The sequence below is a fragment of the Prorops nasuta genome, unplaced genomic scaffold, assembly GCF_024137725.1.
Source record: "Prorops nasuta isolate Cenicafe-Biocafe unplaced genomic scaffold, Cenicafe_Pnas_1.2 PNAS00038, whole genome shotgun sequence".
In the NCBI taxonomy this organism is placed as follows: Eukaryota; Metazoa; Arthropoda; class Insecta; order Hymenoptera; family Bethylidae; genus Prorops; species Prorops nasuta.
The window spans coordinates 243,384-261,047 of record NW_027116835.1 but is presented as its reverse complement, the minus strand read 5'-3'; the positions used below and the strand labels follow the sequence as shown (position 1 = coordinate 261,047).

At 40.4% G+C, this 17,664-nt stretch overlaps 2 protein-coding genes across 2 annotated transcripts in view; both read right to left on the bottom strand.

Moving 5' to 3' along the window:
• Nucleotides 1-9,739, bottom strand: part of Best2 (bestrophin 2) — a 41,642-nt gene extending 31,903 nt beyond the window's left edge. Inside the window, exon 1 of the mRNA XM_066744140.1 lies at nt 9,300-9,739. Coding sequence (XP_066600237.1) covers nt 9,300-9,370 — 71 coding nt within the window. The 5' untranslated portion in view covers nt 9,371-9,739. The remainder of the gene's footprint in view (nt 1-9,299) is intronic.
• Nucleotides 9,740-11,484: 1,745 nt separating this feature from the next.
• Nucleotides 11,485-17,434, bottom strand: LOC136783832 (uncharacterized). Its single transcript, XM_066744134.1, has 13 exons — nt 17,040-17,434; nt 15,430-15,559; nt 14,849-15,314; nt 14,484-14,725; nt 14,077-14,236; nt 13,084-13,300; nt 12,871-12,997; nt 12,639-12,756; nt 12,392-12,565; nt 12,106-12,279; nt 11,932-12,049; nt 11,741-11,864; nt 11,485-11,661 (listed from the first exon to the last, which is right to left on the bottom strand). The coding sequence occupies exons 2-13, from the start codon at nt 15,553-15,555 to the stop codon at nt 11,491-11,493; spliced, it is 2,217 nt and encodes a 738-aa protein (XP_066600231.1). The 5' UTR covers nt 15,556-15,559; nt 17,040-17,434; the 3' UTR covers nt 11,485-11,490.
• Between the last annotated feature and the right edge of the window lie 230 nt (nt 17,435-17,664).

Below are 17,664 nucleotides of genomic sequence, written 5' to 3'. Positions count from 1 at the left end.
GGTTAAAGTGTACAATTATTGCATATCTATTCGATGGTGCATGCACGGCTCGCGTTTACACCGATATGTTGAATTCGAAAAGCAGCAGGGATTCTCCCTATTCTCTCTCTCTCTCTCTCTCTCGAAGATTTTATCTCGATACATACATGTACATATAAACATATAGTAAGAATTTGGAAGGGATTAATCTTGGCAATTGTCGAGGCGACTATCGTTGCCATATATATATATATATATATATATATACACGTGGAATTCACTCGACCCTTTCCTAAATACCATTTCGGAATACTGATATAGAGTTGCGCTCGACGAAGGAAGAAGCCTTCTTCTACTTTTCACAAGATATTGTCATCAAGGCAACAAATTGTAATTGATTCCGTACTCTAAGCAAGATAATATCAACGCAAATACAAGGTCGCGAGGCAACAAAACGTTGCATAACTAACGCCGGTCACGCTTCAGTCTTCACGGTGTGATGCTCCGCGTTTCTGATACTTGGCTAATTCACCTGCATCTCCAATTGTAACAAGTTCTTTGCTCAGTATAGTTGAGAGGACTGAATGTTCATGTATATCGATCAATTTGACATATACCAATATATATTAATTATTCGATATAAAGAGTACTCTGTGGTCAGAAAGTATAATCTATTGGGTGGTATACCAGCGCTGGTACAACTGCAGTCCATTGCACTGAAATATGCCTGAATGTTCCATTTGCTCAATTTATTTCTACAAACTTCTCTCAACTTATGCATATGTGTATAGTACCTATATACACGTATATATGCTCTCTGCTGGATTACAAGATATTCTGAAATGGAGAGAAAATATAATCGATCGTTAATGAACCTGAATTTTGTCCTTGTATCTGAGGTGAGAGAGAAGGAGGACGTTATTTGTCGAATTATTAATACTTTACCAGTCCTCTAAGTACATGGACGTTTTTCAAGGACAGCCTCAGTGAGAGAGACACGTAAGGTAAGTTTACCTTTCAAAACTAACCACTTTTTTCTAAACGACCTGCAATTATTCCATTTCATTAGTGCATCGAAGCGATTAAGAAACCTCTGCTCCGTAATAACGGTTTTATCAAGCAACAAAAAATACACGTTTACCGTATTTCGTAAGAGGTTTTTGAAGTATTGCAAATTTTTAGATTATCAAGATCCGGCTTGTATTTCTTCGTTTGATCGACTCGCCGAATGGATTCACATTCTTCGGCGTGTTATGGTAAGAGTACTCGCTTGTTATGGAATAAATAAAGCGAATGGATCTGTAAAGCGCTCTCGATATTCTTCGCTTCTATGCCGTAGGAGAAAAAAGCGGCTCCCTGCAGCTACGACCAAGTGCTTATTTAGCTGGAAGAAAAACCACAAAATCGCACAGATGAGTTCTGTGGATGCAGCCACTCAATGCTCGCGACCCGAATGCTAAATGCCATCAAGTTGCGAACCAAAATTCAACTCGTTCGGCTTCCAGCCGGAAATTCGATATCATATCATCTTTAAATTACGGCTCGAAGCAAGTATTCTTCCAAAGGAAACTTTTAAATCTTTCTTTAGAAGATCTCTCTCTCTCTCTCTCTCTCTCTCTCTCTATACATATATCTATATACTACGAAGCCCAAGCACATAAATGTTTAAGAAAATTGCAGGCAACGAGCCTACAAGTCGTGTCACTTGCACGTTTGTCGGTTCTCTTCTGCAGATCATGCAAGGACTGTAGGGCAGGGGAAACCTTGTTGAACTACGTACCTCGCGGAAGAGAAAGAGAATCGTCGCGCGTCCCTCGCGCTTTACTTGGCGATGCGATCGAGCTACTCTATACGCGTTCGTCGATAAATGCGATGCACGGTTTATCAGTTGGAGGGAAACGAAAGAGTGCAAGACTCGAAGCGTAATTATATATTAGATATGTGAGTTAGAAAGAAGAAAAGACTGAGCGAGAGTGGCGTTGGAGATTGAATTTTAATGGGAAGGGAAGCAAGACGATGGTATAGTCTAGTGGGTAAATTGAGGTCTCTTAAGCGCGGCGATTCCTAAGTGCAAGGATAGGCTGAGGAATATAGCGGCATCGTTGATGTATCGCCCGCTGCGTGAACGAGGCGAGGTGAACGACAAATGTGTGTCACTCTCAAAGGCACTGAAAGAGTGCACCGGCCGCTCCTCTCTTCGTTGTTAATCGTCATAGCGCGGCTACCGGGGCCGCTACCGGAATCCTGCTTCGTGCACTCGACTCGCTCGCTCATGCACCTGCACGTGCCTATAGGTAATCCCCACGCACACGTATGCAGGCTCAATAAGTTTGCGAGTCTGCGACTGGCCCGTAGTCGCGGCCGCGCGCGTACCTCTGCGTCTTCAGACTCGAGCATCACCGGATACATATTTTACTTAACGCAGCAATTAAATAGCTAATTTTCCTTAATATATATTAATTCGATCTCGCGGCGGCGTGAATCTAAGAGACAGAATCCTAATAATTGACTACACCTCGCACACATGCGCTTTTGCAATAAATTGATATTTAATGCATCATCCTATTATAAGAGCTGAATAATCCAAATAACAGATCTTGGACAAAAGCAATTATTCGATTAATCTATCGATGAGCGAGCAGGTTTAATTTGCAGGCATAGCGGTCGTTCCACGCGTGACCGATCGCTGAATTACTCGCCTTAACCGAGTCTTCTGGCGTTTTATCTAACGGACAACCGGCGTATTTTGCATGATTAATTTTCTCATTTAGATTCTCATTTGCAATTAGCCATTCTCGTATCAACGCTCACGCCTCAATTCCAGATTCTTTTCAATCTCATACACAATGCTCTCTTCTGCATTTAAAGTATATTTTATTTGACGCGAGGTGAAGAGGGAATCGTGTCTCGAAATCTTGCGGCATTGTGCAGCTTGTAATCGTGGCAGCTACATGTACATAAGAGTTAGGTACTTACTAAATTCAAGGAATTTAGTGATCGATACAACAACTTTGGAAATATTTTTTGTTCATTCGTGTACCTATATTGCTGATGTTGATTAATTTCAATAACTGTAGCCTTGCGTTCGCGATGAAATCGGACGAATTAATAAGCTTGGGAAGGATTAATTGCGAAACATTGTCACGCAGGATCTGAGGGCAAGCACAGCTAAACTGTATAGATTGGCGTTGAGCTGACACGTGACTAATTGGTCACGTGGTACCTCTTGCCATGCGCACAGGGGCATAATGCTCCATGATTCCGATAAGACAGTTCTGTTTCAACGATATTGACCTAGTTCGATGAAGCTAAAATAAAGCGAACCTTGTGCATATGCATGGACTCGCGATGCGATGCTCGATAATCAAACATATTCGATGTTCGAGAGCACGCAGGCTCAACCGCGGCTGAACCATCCTCCTTTAGAGGTATACGCATACAATGGTATAGTTTGAAGATCCGTCTTCTTCCAAAATTCATATTCGTCATGAAAACTTTTGAACAAATTAATTATGTGGACACGATCCGTTCGCTCTTCGCTATACATGTCTCTCTCTCTCTCTCTCTCTCTTTATACATTTGTCAAAGTTTTTATCTATTCGCATGCACATATATTGAATTGGTGGATCGATATACCGGTGCTTGCGCGGGTATACAAATATAGATGGATGAATATTATAAGGTGAATACTCTTGTGCACACACATACTACCTGGAACTCTGTGCTGCTGCTGGCTGGAGTGGAACGCAGTGATCAACAGTGTTGTTGCTTTCACGCGTATCGCTGGCGTTGCCGGCGCGCGGCATGCCGCACGGTCGCCGGTCGGTCCTTCCGTTCGCCCCCAGTAATTCATACACGTGATCAACGGCAAACTCCGTTACGCGTCTCTCTTCGTATTTCATCCACGCCAGGTTTTATAGGTTTAAAAGAAAATTACGAATTACGATGCATCGTTAACCCACTAATTCGAGCGTGATTCAGATGCATTTGTACTTTTTCATCAAGTATGATCTTTTAAAAGTAGAATGAAATGAATGGAAGTAAAATCGCGTGTGCAATGTTGTAGCAATGCAAAGATTACAAGCAGCTTTTTTCTCACATCACATATAAGTATAGCTGGAGCGCTTGTGAGCCATCGATCATTACGCTACAATTTTACAACACGTTTGCCAATCATCAATTATCTATCAAATTTTACTAGAAACACACTGCTGCGGCTATGTGTGCATGTGCAATGTGTAACGCGAGTGAGTAAAAGTAGTTTCCATTTGTATACACTATGTCTCGTATTTATAGATCGTACTAAACTCTAGTGTGTATTTATAGATCGTTGCCAAGAGTTTTCCTTTTGCCAGCTGACCGCTGGTTAGGTGGATAGGAAAGCGGTCGTCGCCAGGAAAATTGACTATCGAGAGAGTTAGTTGTGTGGTCTGGCAAAAAACGCGAATGCCTCGCAAGAATGTTGAAAGCCGATAAAAGGTTTCTTGGCTTTGTCATTGATAATACTGCGCTGCTGCAGCTACTCGACTACCATATAATAATTTAATATTTTCTTAACTTTGTATTTCACTCGTCCTATAACTGTCATTTCTATTCAAAACGTGCGTGATAATTATGTCTCTTAACTGACACGAAGATGAATAACAGTTTTCAAGTAGTTATGTTGTTAACATTTCCTATTACAAAGGTTCACACTCGTATGTCACAAGTGACGATTGGCTTTGTCAAAAGGGAACAAGAGTGCCCCACGTGTACTTACGGTGTAACCGGTGAATTACGTGCAGTCGGCAGTAACGCGTGATCGGCAAGCTTATAGAATGTTGTAGTCGTCGTCGTCCTCCCCCCCCTCTCCCGTGGCCACCGTATCTACCAATCACCGTTTCGGCATTGTCCCTTCCGATTGTAACAATTTCGCGTTACATCACCGAAGAAAGCGACCAATTTCATAATATTGCCATGTCTCGACGACATTTCCTACAGCATTATTTTTTCAAACAAAATTATTCCTGTTTCGCATCTTTATCAAGAACCATTAACGAACAAGTTGTGATTCGACTCTAAATTTTATAACGAACCTTCAGTACTCTATATATGGTACACGCGTGCCATATTATACAATGCCATGTCGCCGCACCGTTTTGTCGAATCCGATCATTCCTTCTTCTTTTCACAATCTTTATACTGACTTTAGGATACTTTGTCGAGAGACGTTCATTCGTCAATTTTTAGAGCTCTCAATTATTCCTCAGAAAATTATTAATTTTTTAAGGTTGTAGAATTTCTAACGCTTCCATTTCTACAAATTTCAGGTTTTGTGAATCATCGGTACATGGGAAATGGTTGTTTCTATTGAAATTATATATAAAATAGTCCTGTTTCCTGTCGTACGGCACGCCCGCGAGTCATTCCAATTACTAACTAAATTAAATAACTGTTATATAAAATGGACCACGCTCAGTAAATGAAGCTTTTAATATCTATCATTCAGCATTGTTAAATTGTATTATAGAAAAAGATATTGAGAAAATGCGTTGTAATATACTAAGAAAATCGCGGATGAAGATGATTAGTTTTTGTGTTCCAATTTGAGGGACTATAAAACGATACTTATATAGTCCCCTGCTTTTCTTCCAATTGAAACAATAGAATTATTTTACATGATGAAAATTTTCTACTTTCAATAATAATTTTATGTATAAATTGAAGAAAATCAAGAGAACCAAGCATCGTTCCATTCTCGGTTTAAGCCTAAAAATGTTATTTTTAATCATATTATTTTTGAGAAGTTTTTTTATAAAAGTTTGAAAATTCATGTTCATTTCTAAAAAGAAACCTATAATAATATTTTTATTTAAATTGGAGAAAAACGTAGAAAGAAATAAAGTACTTTTTGTTAAATGTTTCTTATAAGACAAGCCTCAATTCTAGACTCAAAATAATGAGCGTTCCTATATATATACCTACATTTGGAATATCTTTATTCTTCAAAAAGTTGTAAAAACAGAAAATACGGACACGTTAAAAATCCTGCAGATTTCAAACATTCCTGACCTTCCGAAGGGCCAATAAAAGATTGACAAAATTTACACATGTGCATGCTCTGATAAGTATTGAAGGGTAAAAATTTGATAAGAAATGTAAAAACGGTTAGGTATAATACGCGGAACGGCCGGGTCATATGTAATACCTAAGTTTCTCTGAACGATCTGGAGTTGACTTTTTTTTTATAGAGTTGGCAGTTGTCTTGCATATCTTGCCACTGTACGTATATAGATAGACGGTTTATATGTATATATATATATATATATATGTATACCAATATAAATATATATATAACCGAGTGCAGTGCAGGAAAGAGCGAGAGAGATGTTACGTGAGAAAGCGTTGTTGAGGCCATTTTCAATGGGGCGCTAAAGGATTAGAGAGAAAACCGAGGCGAAAGGATTTGCTGGCCCGAGGTGTAAAAGGTCGTGAAAATGTCAACCGACTGAGGATGGCAAGGACATAACGAGCAAGCGACACGCGACGAGTACCTGTGAGATCTCTGCCCGCTCTCCTGGACAATCGCAACTGGGATTCCTATATATTTTTTTATATATATACGATAGGACTGGCGCACTTTGCACGATGCCGCGCGTTCCCGATTAGACACAATAAATAATGTTCCTTTGGCTCGATTCAGTCGCTATTATCACTATTACAATTCTTGCGAATCATCTTGTCAATTGTAGCAATGACTCTTTACGAAATATGCCACTCCACCTAAATTATTATAATAATATTCTAATATATAGTTGAATGTGAAATTATTAACTTTAACATGCGCAATTTTTAATTTAAATTACAAGTATCGAGATTGGGCGAGCATCGAAGAAAACTTGAGGGTAATTTAACTCCTGGGGAGAGAAGCGTGTATTTTACGCGTAAATATGTGCTTTATTTTGAAAAAAGAACGTTTCTTACGATTGTCAGGTAGAGAAATATCAATATTGTCGGCATCAGCCTTCTGTTTAATCAAGTGATTCCGGCAGACGCGTTCGTGGAATCCCTGAACAATCGATATTTTACTCGAGTCATTTCCAGTGAAATCTTAAAAGTATCATTCTTCGAAAGATATTATTTATTGTATAATATATATAGTTTTTCGGAGAGCTCGGCTCGTAGAGTGCTGCTCGCACAGTTCTTTACAGGCATTGATGTTACCATGTAGTCGAGTGTTTACATAACGTTTAACCAGTTTCAAGATCCGACAAATTTTGGTCTTACCAACGATCTAGAACTTAACCGTTCGAGTGCTGCAGACACAACAAATTCGAATTTCTCGCAGGTGTTTCACCTCGCATTTTGTACGGCTAATATGGCTCTGAAAAGCGGCTGTAGTCGTAAAAGAACGATGGTCAATGGACTGAAAGATCTAAACGGCGCCGCGCTGCGCCGCGCCGCTTCTCTTCGTCACATACGATATCTTTTTGCTCGCCTATTTAGTCATTCAAGCGGTAAAATTTAAATGTTGAATAGCTTTTTAAAATCCACGCTGTATGTCACGAGGCAAAGGTTAGGAAAATAAACTGCAGATGAAAAATCATGGTCAAGCTTATCAGCGACAATTGCTGCATTTCTTTCTAAAACCACAATTTATATTAATATTACTTTTTCCACGTGAAACAGGAACAGGTAATCGTTGCTGCAATTTATTGCAATTATATGTTCTCTTAAAGAATATTTTCAGCCAGCCATATATATATATTGTTATCTCGTTTTACACATCGAAAATCGTGATTCGTTTGACGAACAAGTACATGGAGAGACGAATATTTATATGTATATACATATATATATATATATATATATAAGAAGCGACTATAAATATTAACCTACGGCACAATTTGTTATCCTATTGAAAATTGTATTAAATGCATGCTTTCCTGATATTCCCTGTGTAAATCATTGAGAGAATCCTTTTATCAAGGCCTCCCGCAGAAATTTTTCTATCTAGTCAAGTTCTAAATCGGGAACACATTGGCTCGAAAGTTACCGGTTGCACAACAATCCACAAGTTGCTGTATCGCAATATTCCTTCGTCTTACATAGCTTCCATTGGTAAATATATATATATATATATATATATATATATATATGCATTTCTTCTAATGCTCCAATTTGCAAAAAGTTCGCTATTCCCTTAAAAGGAATGCCGAAAGAATAAAGCTTCATCTATTCCATTATCCTCCTATAATATAAAATATCTTTGACAATAACTAAAATTAACGCACGATATAATCGCATCGAAGACAAGCGAGTCTTAATATTTCAATATGGCCAATAACATTGAAGAACGTAAATAAATATGGGTTGACGTAAATGAGACTGTCGCGGGATGAACGGCGGCTAAATAAAACAATATGAGTCAACAAATTCTTGTTTGTTCATTCTAAATTTGCAGAAACGCGAGTTTAGTTGACCGTTTGAGGTAATCAGCGAAAAAAAATATCCACGATTTATGATATTGAAGCGGTCGTTCGCTATATATATATATATATTTACTGCGAATTCCCACTCTTTTGCGCTGAATGCATAAAAAACGTCAAAGGAGAATCGAAGTAACTGGAGCAACGACAGTGCAAGGACATAAAGCAACTATCACGAGTAAAGGGTGCATGCCTTAGAAACATCGGTGGGCTTTCGAAGAAGGGGGACAGGGGGTGGTGAAGTGGGGAAGAGACAAAGGCAGACGATGAGAAAGAGAGTAGACTGCGAGAGACAGAGGGACAAAGAAAACTCCTGAGGACGTCGCACGGTGAACTGTTGCTAAGGCCTAACCGCGAGAGCTATATACTCGTTTTTCGTCTCTGTCAAACATATATATATATACATATATATATATATAAGCGCACGCAGTGCTCGATGGTTGAATGTTGACTCCTTGCTAATCCCCGAATGACAATGCCACCACTCGCGCTTCAACCATGAACCTAATCATTAAATTTATCGCGACTAATTTCTTTTTGTCTGACTTGATGGTTGACATGTCCATGCATTCGCCTCGTCTCCCTCAATGGAGCCTCTAATAAAAGTCCACTTAAAGTGCCTTAAAGCTTACAACTAGATTCACGCCTAATCGCAGCAACATAGACGACACGCGAGAGCACGTGCACGCACAGTTCCATCAATTACTTTGAGAAACTTTCGTTCGCATATTTTCTCATCCGCAGAGTCGGGCTTTTATTTTGCCAATTGAATAGATGATGTTTAGCTTGGATAGGGCTGCACGCTGGCGAGAAATGTCCGCCTACATCGACCTTAAGCTATGTTCAACTTACTTGACTAGGATTCTCCAGAAGCAGCCGAAACTGGAGCCATTGGGCACTTCGCTGGCATAGGAAATGGTCATTTTTTGATTGAACGGTACTCCTCGATGCACAGTGCCTCTCCCGCCTCTGTCTCTTCGTCCTCCTCGTCCTCCTCGTCGTCGTCGGAGGGCTTGGTCCCTCGCAGCTCGCCGCTCCGGTGTTTTCGGCGGTGATTTTGCGCTTGCACACTCGCGCACATGCGGCGCGCGCGCGCGCGAGCCGCTTACTCTTCGACCTCTATCTAAAAATCTCCCTGTGGATCTATCGATCTACGACTCGCGGCTCTTTGCTTATCATTGGCTGGCTGGCTGGCTGGCTTGCGCTCTCTCTCTCTCTCTCTCTCTCTCTCTCTCTCTCTCTCTCTTTCTCTTTCTCTAGCGCGACTCGAATGCTTCGACGAAAGAACCAGCTGATCGAACGGACGGACCGTCCACTGACTGACTGAGTAAGACTGAGTTCCACTGACGAACGATAGGTGATAGGACCTTTGGAGAACGGGGCCCGCCCGGCTGTTTGCCACCTCTACCTGCCTCAGGTACGTATCCGTCCTATCCGGTACCCTGGTTCTCTCCATCCCAATGCTTTCTTCCGTGCCCCGCTCTCGACTCTCTACTACTCTTTAGTCCCCCCGTCGTACTTCTCTTTTCGAAATCTCTATCCTTTATACAGAAGCAGCGCAAACATGTTGTCTCGTGTCAAGAAATATTTGACGGCTCCCTTGAAATATTCTCTTCAAGTGCAATGAGCAAATATATATTGTTTATTTCTTCGATTTTGTCAATTAGCTGCACACGACGACAGTCTCTCGGATGGTAAAACCTCTACACTCTACTGTCGAATTATCTCTCTCAAACATGTAGTTATCTCGCGCTAAATGAGATTTATGTGCTCTGACGAAAGAGTTTTCACATATAATTTACGCGGAATTCTTTTAAAATCAGTGACACAAGCTGCTGCCTTTCGGACGAAATTGTCCATCCGGTAAAAAGCAAATGCTCTCTCGGCCTTAACGTTTTTTTTTTATTTACTTTTTGTTTTCTCTACTGATTAGCCGAGCTAATATCACAAGTAATTATACGTATAATGACAATGACGCAATATATCATCATACTTGTATAGAATTTCTTTCGATTCCCAAGGGTTCCCATTTCTCGTTATTATCAAACATTGCAAAGATAACTGCAGGGCAGGGGTGCTTAGAGATTTTGACAGTTGCATCGAGGTTTGCTCAGCTGAAAAATTCAATGCGATACGGCACTGTAGCCATTCGAATGTTAAATCGCTGCTATACTCTGAGGTGCATGTATCGAAACGCGAGAGTGTGATGTGTTGGAGAAGTTGTAGGTGCTGGTATGAACTGCTGGTGGTAGCTTGTAGCTAGCTGAACCTGCTGAACGGAGTCGATCCGAGCCGAGCCGAGCCGAGGCGAGAATTTTAAAGCGACATCAAGCGGCCAATATCAGTGGCTTCCTCTCACCTTGCCGTGGCCTAGCCTGCGGCGAAATCGTGGCCTTCTCGTACCATCTACCGATCATCTTCCGGTTTTCTCTCAACGCTACTCCCAGAGAAATAAAAATATCTTCTGTTCAATGCGAATGCTCAGCATCAATCTTACCGATTATATGTATATACACACACACACACACACACACACATTCCTACAAAAGTTGCTACAAGCTTGAATTTTTCATCAAAATAAATATGAGATCGGCACTGTAAAAGTATTATATAGACAAACTTTGGCCAAAATCAAAAAGTGCCATTTTCATCATTGACGGAATGTCAAAAGCAAACTTATTTGCATGGAAGCAGATTTCACGATTCGCGCAGGTATACGATGACGTCAACGGCACGGAAAGCGGCATACCATATCTGATATGGCCAATTCGAGTTTTCGGATGAGAAGCGTTTTTTCCTCCACAAACCTTACTTCCTAGTAGGCATAATAAACGTTCGAAGAGGGCCTTTCGAGAGCAACGTTGAAAACTCATCTGCATCCTTTTACGTAATTTCACAGCCAGAGCAGAAATCAATTGAATTGCAGAGGGGGAACGAGTTGCCTACTTATATACAAAATATTTGCCATGCATCTTTTCTACAAAAGTAATATTTATTATAAAAAAAGATAAAAGAGGCGCGAGGAAGAAGAGTCGGTTGTAATTTAACAATCCAATTTCAGTCCTTTCTGAATATCATAAATAATATCGGCTGACTTATTGAACAATTTCTTCTCATGGTCAGTCATGTTCACTTTAACCATTTGCGTTATACCATTTTCTCCTACGGTGCAAGGGAGCGACAGAAAGATTTCGTGACAGACATCGTAGTGACCCTAAAATGTAATTAAAAAATCAAATGAAAGGACTGCTTTAGCCGATTATTCTACTCTTTTTCTACATCCTCTATCATACTTTAATCAGAGTAGAGACTGGTATAACGGCTTGCGTATTTCGAAGTATGGCCCTCACAATATCAGCCGTACAAATTCCAATTGCCGTATTTGAGTAGCCCTTTAAACATCTCACAGTGGCCCCACTGTAAAAAAGCTTCAAGCTTAATATTGACAAAGGTAAATACAAGGTCGTATATTAAAAGTCCTTACGCCTTTATCACTTGTCGATGCACCTCGTCCCATTTCTCCTCATCGCATTCCAGGCCGATGGTAGGCGAGATATCGCGAAATAGTACCCCACCAACGCTTATTCCAGACCATAGAGGAACTAACGGCAAAATTTTATGAAATTTCCTCCCATTGATTGGTATATAAAGAATTTACCTTGACTATCACCATGCTCCCCGACGATGTAGCCATGCACCGAAGAAGGAGCTACACCTATACGTTCGGATATCAAAAATCGAAATCTGGCAGTATCCAAATGAGTTCCCGAGCCAACAATTTTGTGAACTGGTAATCCGCTCAATTTCCACGTTGCCCAAGACAATATGTCAACTGCAAATAAGATCCTTTCGATAAGTTATTATGCGGCTTATGCAGATATAATTTAAATTCTCCACATATCGTTCGGCATTAATCGTTAGCGCAATGTATTCGAGAGGTTAACCTGGATTAGTAACAATAATGAAAACTGCATTCGGACTAAACATTATCAAATTGGGAATAAGTTTCTTAAAAATATCCGTATTTTTTTTCACTAAATCCAGACGAGTTTCTCCGTGCTTCTGACGGGCGCCAGCAGCCACAACTATTACTTTCGAGTTACAGGATGCACTTATATCTGTGAAACCACATATCATCATGAATCGTGTGCTGTACACTTTGAGCTCTTGTCTTTGATATATTAAATTTACCTGTACTATATTCCACTCTGGCGTTCTGCATAAACATCTTGGCATGGCTAAAGTCCATACCTTCGCCTTCCAATTTCTTCGGAAATGCATCTACCAATGCTATATGAGCACTAATACCCTGTGCAACGTCCATCATTTTCAATAAATAGTATTATGGTGGAAAACACGTATGGCGAGAGAGAGAGAGAGAGAGAGAGAAAGTTTAATTTATATATATATATATATAATTAACCTGAAATAATATTGCGTTTGCTGTGGCAACTCCCACCATGCCAGCCCCTACAATTGTCACCTTATGACTGCTATCCTGAACTTTTTCTGACTTTACACACAATAGGTCTCGCTTCAAACATGGCGGCCTATAATGGAGATAAAAATGGCATAGAGAGAACAGAGTTCCTAAAATAATCACCCCAAACCGTTTTTCCTATAAATTTCTATTTACTCGTTTCGACACTTGGAGTTTTGTAGGTTTGCAGCATTTACCCCGAAACATTTTGAGGAAGCATTTAAATTATTTGATGCGTTAATGAATTCTTTAAGCTTCGTTGGTGGCAAATTACTGACGTTACGAGATACGACGAAACCTTTGGATACTCTTGAGATACATTTTGTTGGAGCATATAAAATTAATTTTCCCAGAGGATGTGTAAAAACCATTGCTAACAGAAGGAACTTTTACCGGTGTCACAAAATCTTAGACTTTTTTATTTCACTCACATTGCACAAAAGATGTATTAATATAAAAGTATAATTAAAAATAAAGTCATTCGTAAAAAACAACTCATCACGATACTCGACCAACTTGACAGACAGTTGTCAAACGCATTTGTTAGCGACTAGCTTCAATTCGATCAGCTTTGAGAAAAATGCAACTCAATGGTGTATTCATTTTATAACAAAAAAAGGCTCTAATAAAGAGAATGCTTCAATTGACATAATATTTATTTACCCACACATATACAAGAACATGCAAATAGTCGCACGTGCATATTTCGTGCTTAAACGTGCTCTAGATGTAGAATAGAATTTACGTAAATTTGTATAAAACACACACCGTTTCATAACAGTCAAGAAAAATATTGTTTATTAATCAATAGGTATTAAGGACAATTGTCAATCAAAGTAATAATATTATACAGTAATACTCTCATAGCGCTGAAATATTAATATGTCACTTATAAAAATACGGTAGTAATACTGTACTGTAAAATAAATTATATTGCCGAAGTACTTTGTTCCTTCCAAATATTTTTTTCGGCGTATATTTTTGATAAGTTATATAGTTACACAGATAAATACGCGGGTATCAAATTTAAGTAGAAACTTTAGGGAGAGAATAGTGTGACATAAAAATGCTTTTTATTAAATTTAGTGAATATATGAGGTTAGAAAACACTGGGGAAATAGACTATAGGGATGTGACGATTTCATTAAAATTTTAGACCCGCTTGTACTTGTTGCATCGTTTTTGCCGACTTTTTCAGCATCGCTAATTCTTCCTCGGTTAATTTTTGTTGAACTATCAACGAAACGCCCTCTTCTCCCAGAGTACAAGGAACTGATAAAAATACTTCCTCCGTGATCCCATGGTGATCCTGTAAATTAAATAGAAGAAGCAATGTGTATTCATAATTGTCGAAACGATTACAGCTTGTATACGTATATGTATACATATAGAGAGGAAAAAAGAGAATGGGGGCAGGTGTATATACACACACACACACACACACACACACACGATGCAATTAAAGATATCATCTTATCGACGGCTGATGGAGCACTGTCGCTGCTTTATCTACGGCTGGTCAAGGGTTTAGTAGATACACGGGTTTATCGACTTACGGTAACGAGAGTAGAAACTGCATGTACTTGATTGGAATTTCGAAGAATGGCTGAAGCTAGGTGAGAAACGCTGAGTCCTATGGCCCACGAGGTATATCCTTTGAGTCTTATTATCTCGTAAGCGCTTTCGACGACCTGCTTGTGAAGGTCAGCCCATTTCTCATCATCGGTCTCTGTACCAACGTCAGGTTTAAGATCACGAAGTCGGACGCCAGCAACGTTAACCCCTGACCAAACGGGAACTGGGGAGAGAAACATTTAATTTTATCGAATGAGAGAGAGAGAGAGCTCGAAGGAATTGTTGTCGCGACGAGCAAAAATAAATGTCGATCTATTTGCGAGAGAGAGAGAGAGAGAGAGCATACCACTGGTGTCACCGTGCTCTCCGATAATCCAACCATGGCAAGAGGTGGGAGCAACGTTGAGTCTCTGGGACAGTAGAAAACGGAAACGAGCGGAATCTAAATTCGTACCGCTGCCGATAACTCGATTCTTTGGCAAGCCAGACAGCTTCCACGCGACGTAAGTAAGAATATCAACAGGATTGGAAACGATCAATAGGATCGTGTTTGGGCTGTATTTGACAAGCTGCGGAATGATGCCTTTGAAGATGTCCGTGTTTCTCTGGACCAGATCCAGCCTGGTTTCACCTTCGCGCTGCCGAGCACCAGCCGTCACTATACACAGACTCGAATTTGCGCTAGCAGCGTAATCCGTGCTCGCGTTTATCTTGGCATTTTTCAGGAAAGAAGTTCCATGCTGCAGATCCAACATTTCACCTCTCAGCTTATCCACCATAACGTCTATCAGGACAACATCGCTCGATACATGCTATACATAAACACAATAATATTTATTTATCTTTCTACCTTCTGTATAATATTGGTGGTAAGAGGAAACACATGAGTCAAAAATAGACTATATATATAATACAATAATTCCTTACGTTCGTTAAAATACTAAAGGCACACGCCATTCCTACTTGGCCAACACCCACCACTGTGATTTTATTTCTTCCCGTTGATACAGGCTCTATTATTGTACTTAATAGTTTCTCTTTTAACGACGTCATTCTCCTTTAACAAAAAAATACCAAGTAATGATTAAATAACAAAAAACTGTTTACAAGGTTATCCTCTCTATATCATCGACACGATCGTTATTTGAAAATTGTCCAATTCCTTTACACCGAATACAATTATCACGTTATAGAATCGTGCACGATACATTTTTCAAAAGCATTGTATCGTGTAGACATATTAGATAGTAACAATAAGGGGAATCAATGCGTTACGCGCGGTATGCGGCACTCGGCGAGGAGAAACTTTTGAAAGGTCAAAGAGGTCACCTTGAAACAAACGCGCAAACGTGTGTAGAGACGCACGTCTGTGTGTGTGAGTACAGGATAATCGATCCAGGAGAGAGCTCACGTTTTACACATTCCCCTCGATAAGAAGCAAGCACAGGCGGTTTATACAATTTGTTTTACTATATAGAATTCATTTAGAATGAAATAATCGTGTATATTCATATGGTATATATAAGGTTAACGAACTCTCCGGAAGAGAAGCTTAATATTAGATGCTACTGTGCGCCGACTCTCCGCGTTTCTTTTTATAGGCATAGCCCAAGAGCAGGACTTTCTCTCAAGGTTTCCACGAAATTGCATGGAAGAATGTGCAGGCGAAGTAACGGGCTCCATCGAGAGATGGCGGTAAATGTACGATTTTATAAAGCGCACGTGTCTCGGGGACCACGTGCTGCGTCCATCAACGGTCTCTATTTGAAATACAAAGTACGAAGTGCGATTATGGCGGAATTTAATTATAAGAGGCACTCCCGGACGCGGCTATTTATTTATCGCAGATCGTCGATACAACGTTACAACTAATCGCAGCTGTGCGATAAAATCTTAACGGGATATGTGCAGCTCCGCCGAATATAACGTGTTTTCGCTCGATTTTAAACGATATTCGAATCGCAGTTTCCAATTTCCACGCGCGGGGGAAGGCAAGTGAAAGGATGAATTATCCTTGTGTGCGTGCGGTGCAATCTCACGGTGGAGAGGGGGAGGGGGGTATTGCGGTGCCTGCGATGAGCACGTGCGCAAACCCCTCACACCCTAGCGCCCTGACTCTTCCCGTGAGAACTAGCAGTAAAATTTACATCCAACTATAATATCCGCTTTACAATAATCGACGCTTCGATGCTTCTCTCCTCTAGCCTTAAAATTTTAACTTCACGAGCCTCGCAATGTCCACGCTTCCGGCTTACGCAATTTTCCTCGCAAACAAAGTTTCACGTTAATCAATTAACACTTGCGTGGTGAAAAGATTCTTAAATATGCACTGCACACTTTTCATTTCTGCTCTATACCGTTTCCTGCCTTCTTCCCTACAATTCAGCTCATTTAGATCATCTGTCGCTGTACACACACGTCTTCCATTATGCGGAGATGGCACGACGGTTTTCAATGTATTTCCGTCAATTAGTCCAATGGGTAATTGCGAGCACGTTTAAGAAACACGCGCAAAGTAGGTATAAATATTCACTCACTTGTCGTGGATCTCTTTGGAACCAAGGGAAACTAATGGGTCAAACGAGTTGACTTTCCGGCCAACCGACTGTTGAAGCTAGAAGGCACCGGCACACAACGACTGAATGCGGCTGGTCTGGCTGGACTGACAGTTCGGAGATGTGTGTTTGCAAAGGTGACCTTGCCCGTTCTTTTTATACCTACCGCGACCCCTGCATCGACCCGTTTGTCTTGGCTGAACGCGAATGCAGCCTGCCATAAAGTCCCGTGGAAAATATCAACTTAATTGTTTCAACCTGACCCGCTAGTTTTCGGCTATCCTTCAAATCACCTGGTTTAGATATTGAGTATCGTAGTCAGAGAATAGACGCGAAGCTTTCGCAGTACGCAGCACGTATAGTTGACGTAGTACAGTACGTACATGTAGTAGTAGAGTAGTAGTAGTAGTTGCTTAGAGTTTTCGAGGAGCGGACTGTTCGCGGCCTTGCGCGCACGCGTCATATGACGCAATCTATACGTCATGGAGACTCTCCCATTGATCCAAACCAATTTTCTTTCCTTTGGATCCTGACTTCTCTACCCTACTCTGACCAATCGTGTCGAGATCCTTCAATTTCTTATGCACACACACACATATTTATATAG

What these genes read in the sequence shown, in the direction of transcription:
- LOC136783832 (XM_066744134.1), bottom strand. Translation starts at nt 15,555, where the DNA reads ATGACGTCGTTAAAAGAGAAACTATTAAGTACAATAATAGAGCCTGTA. An exon ending in CCTTTAGTATTTTAACGAAC is followed by an intron (nt 15,315 to 15,429) that starts GTAAGGAATTAT and finishes GTTTATGTATAG; the next exon opens with CATGTATCGAGCGATGTTGT. An exon ending in CAGAGTGGAATATAGTACAG is followed by an intron (nt 12,566 to 12,638) that starts GTAAATTTAATA and finishes GTGGTTTCACAG; the next exon opens with ATATAAGTGCATCCTGTAAC.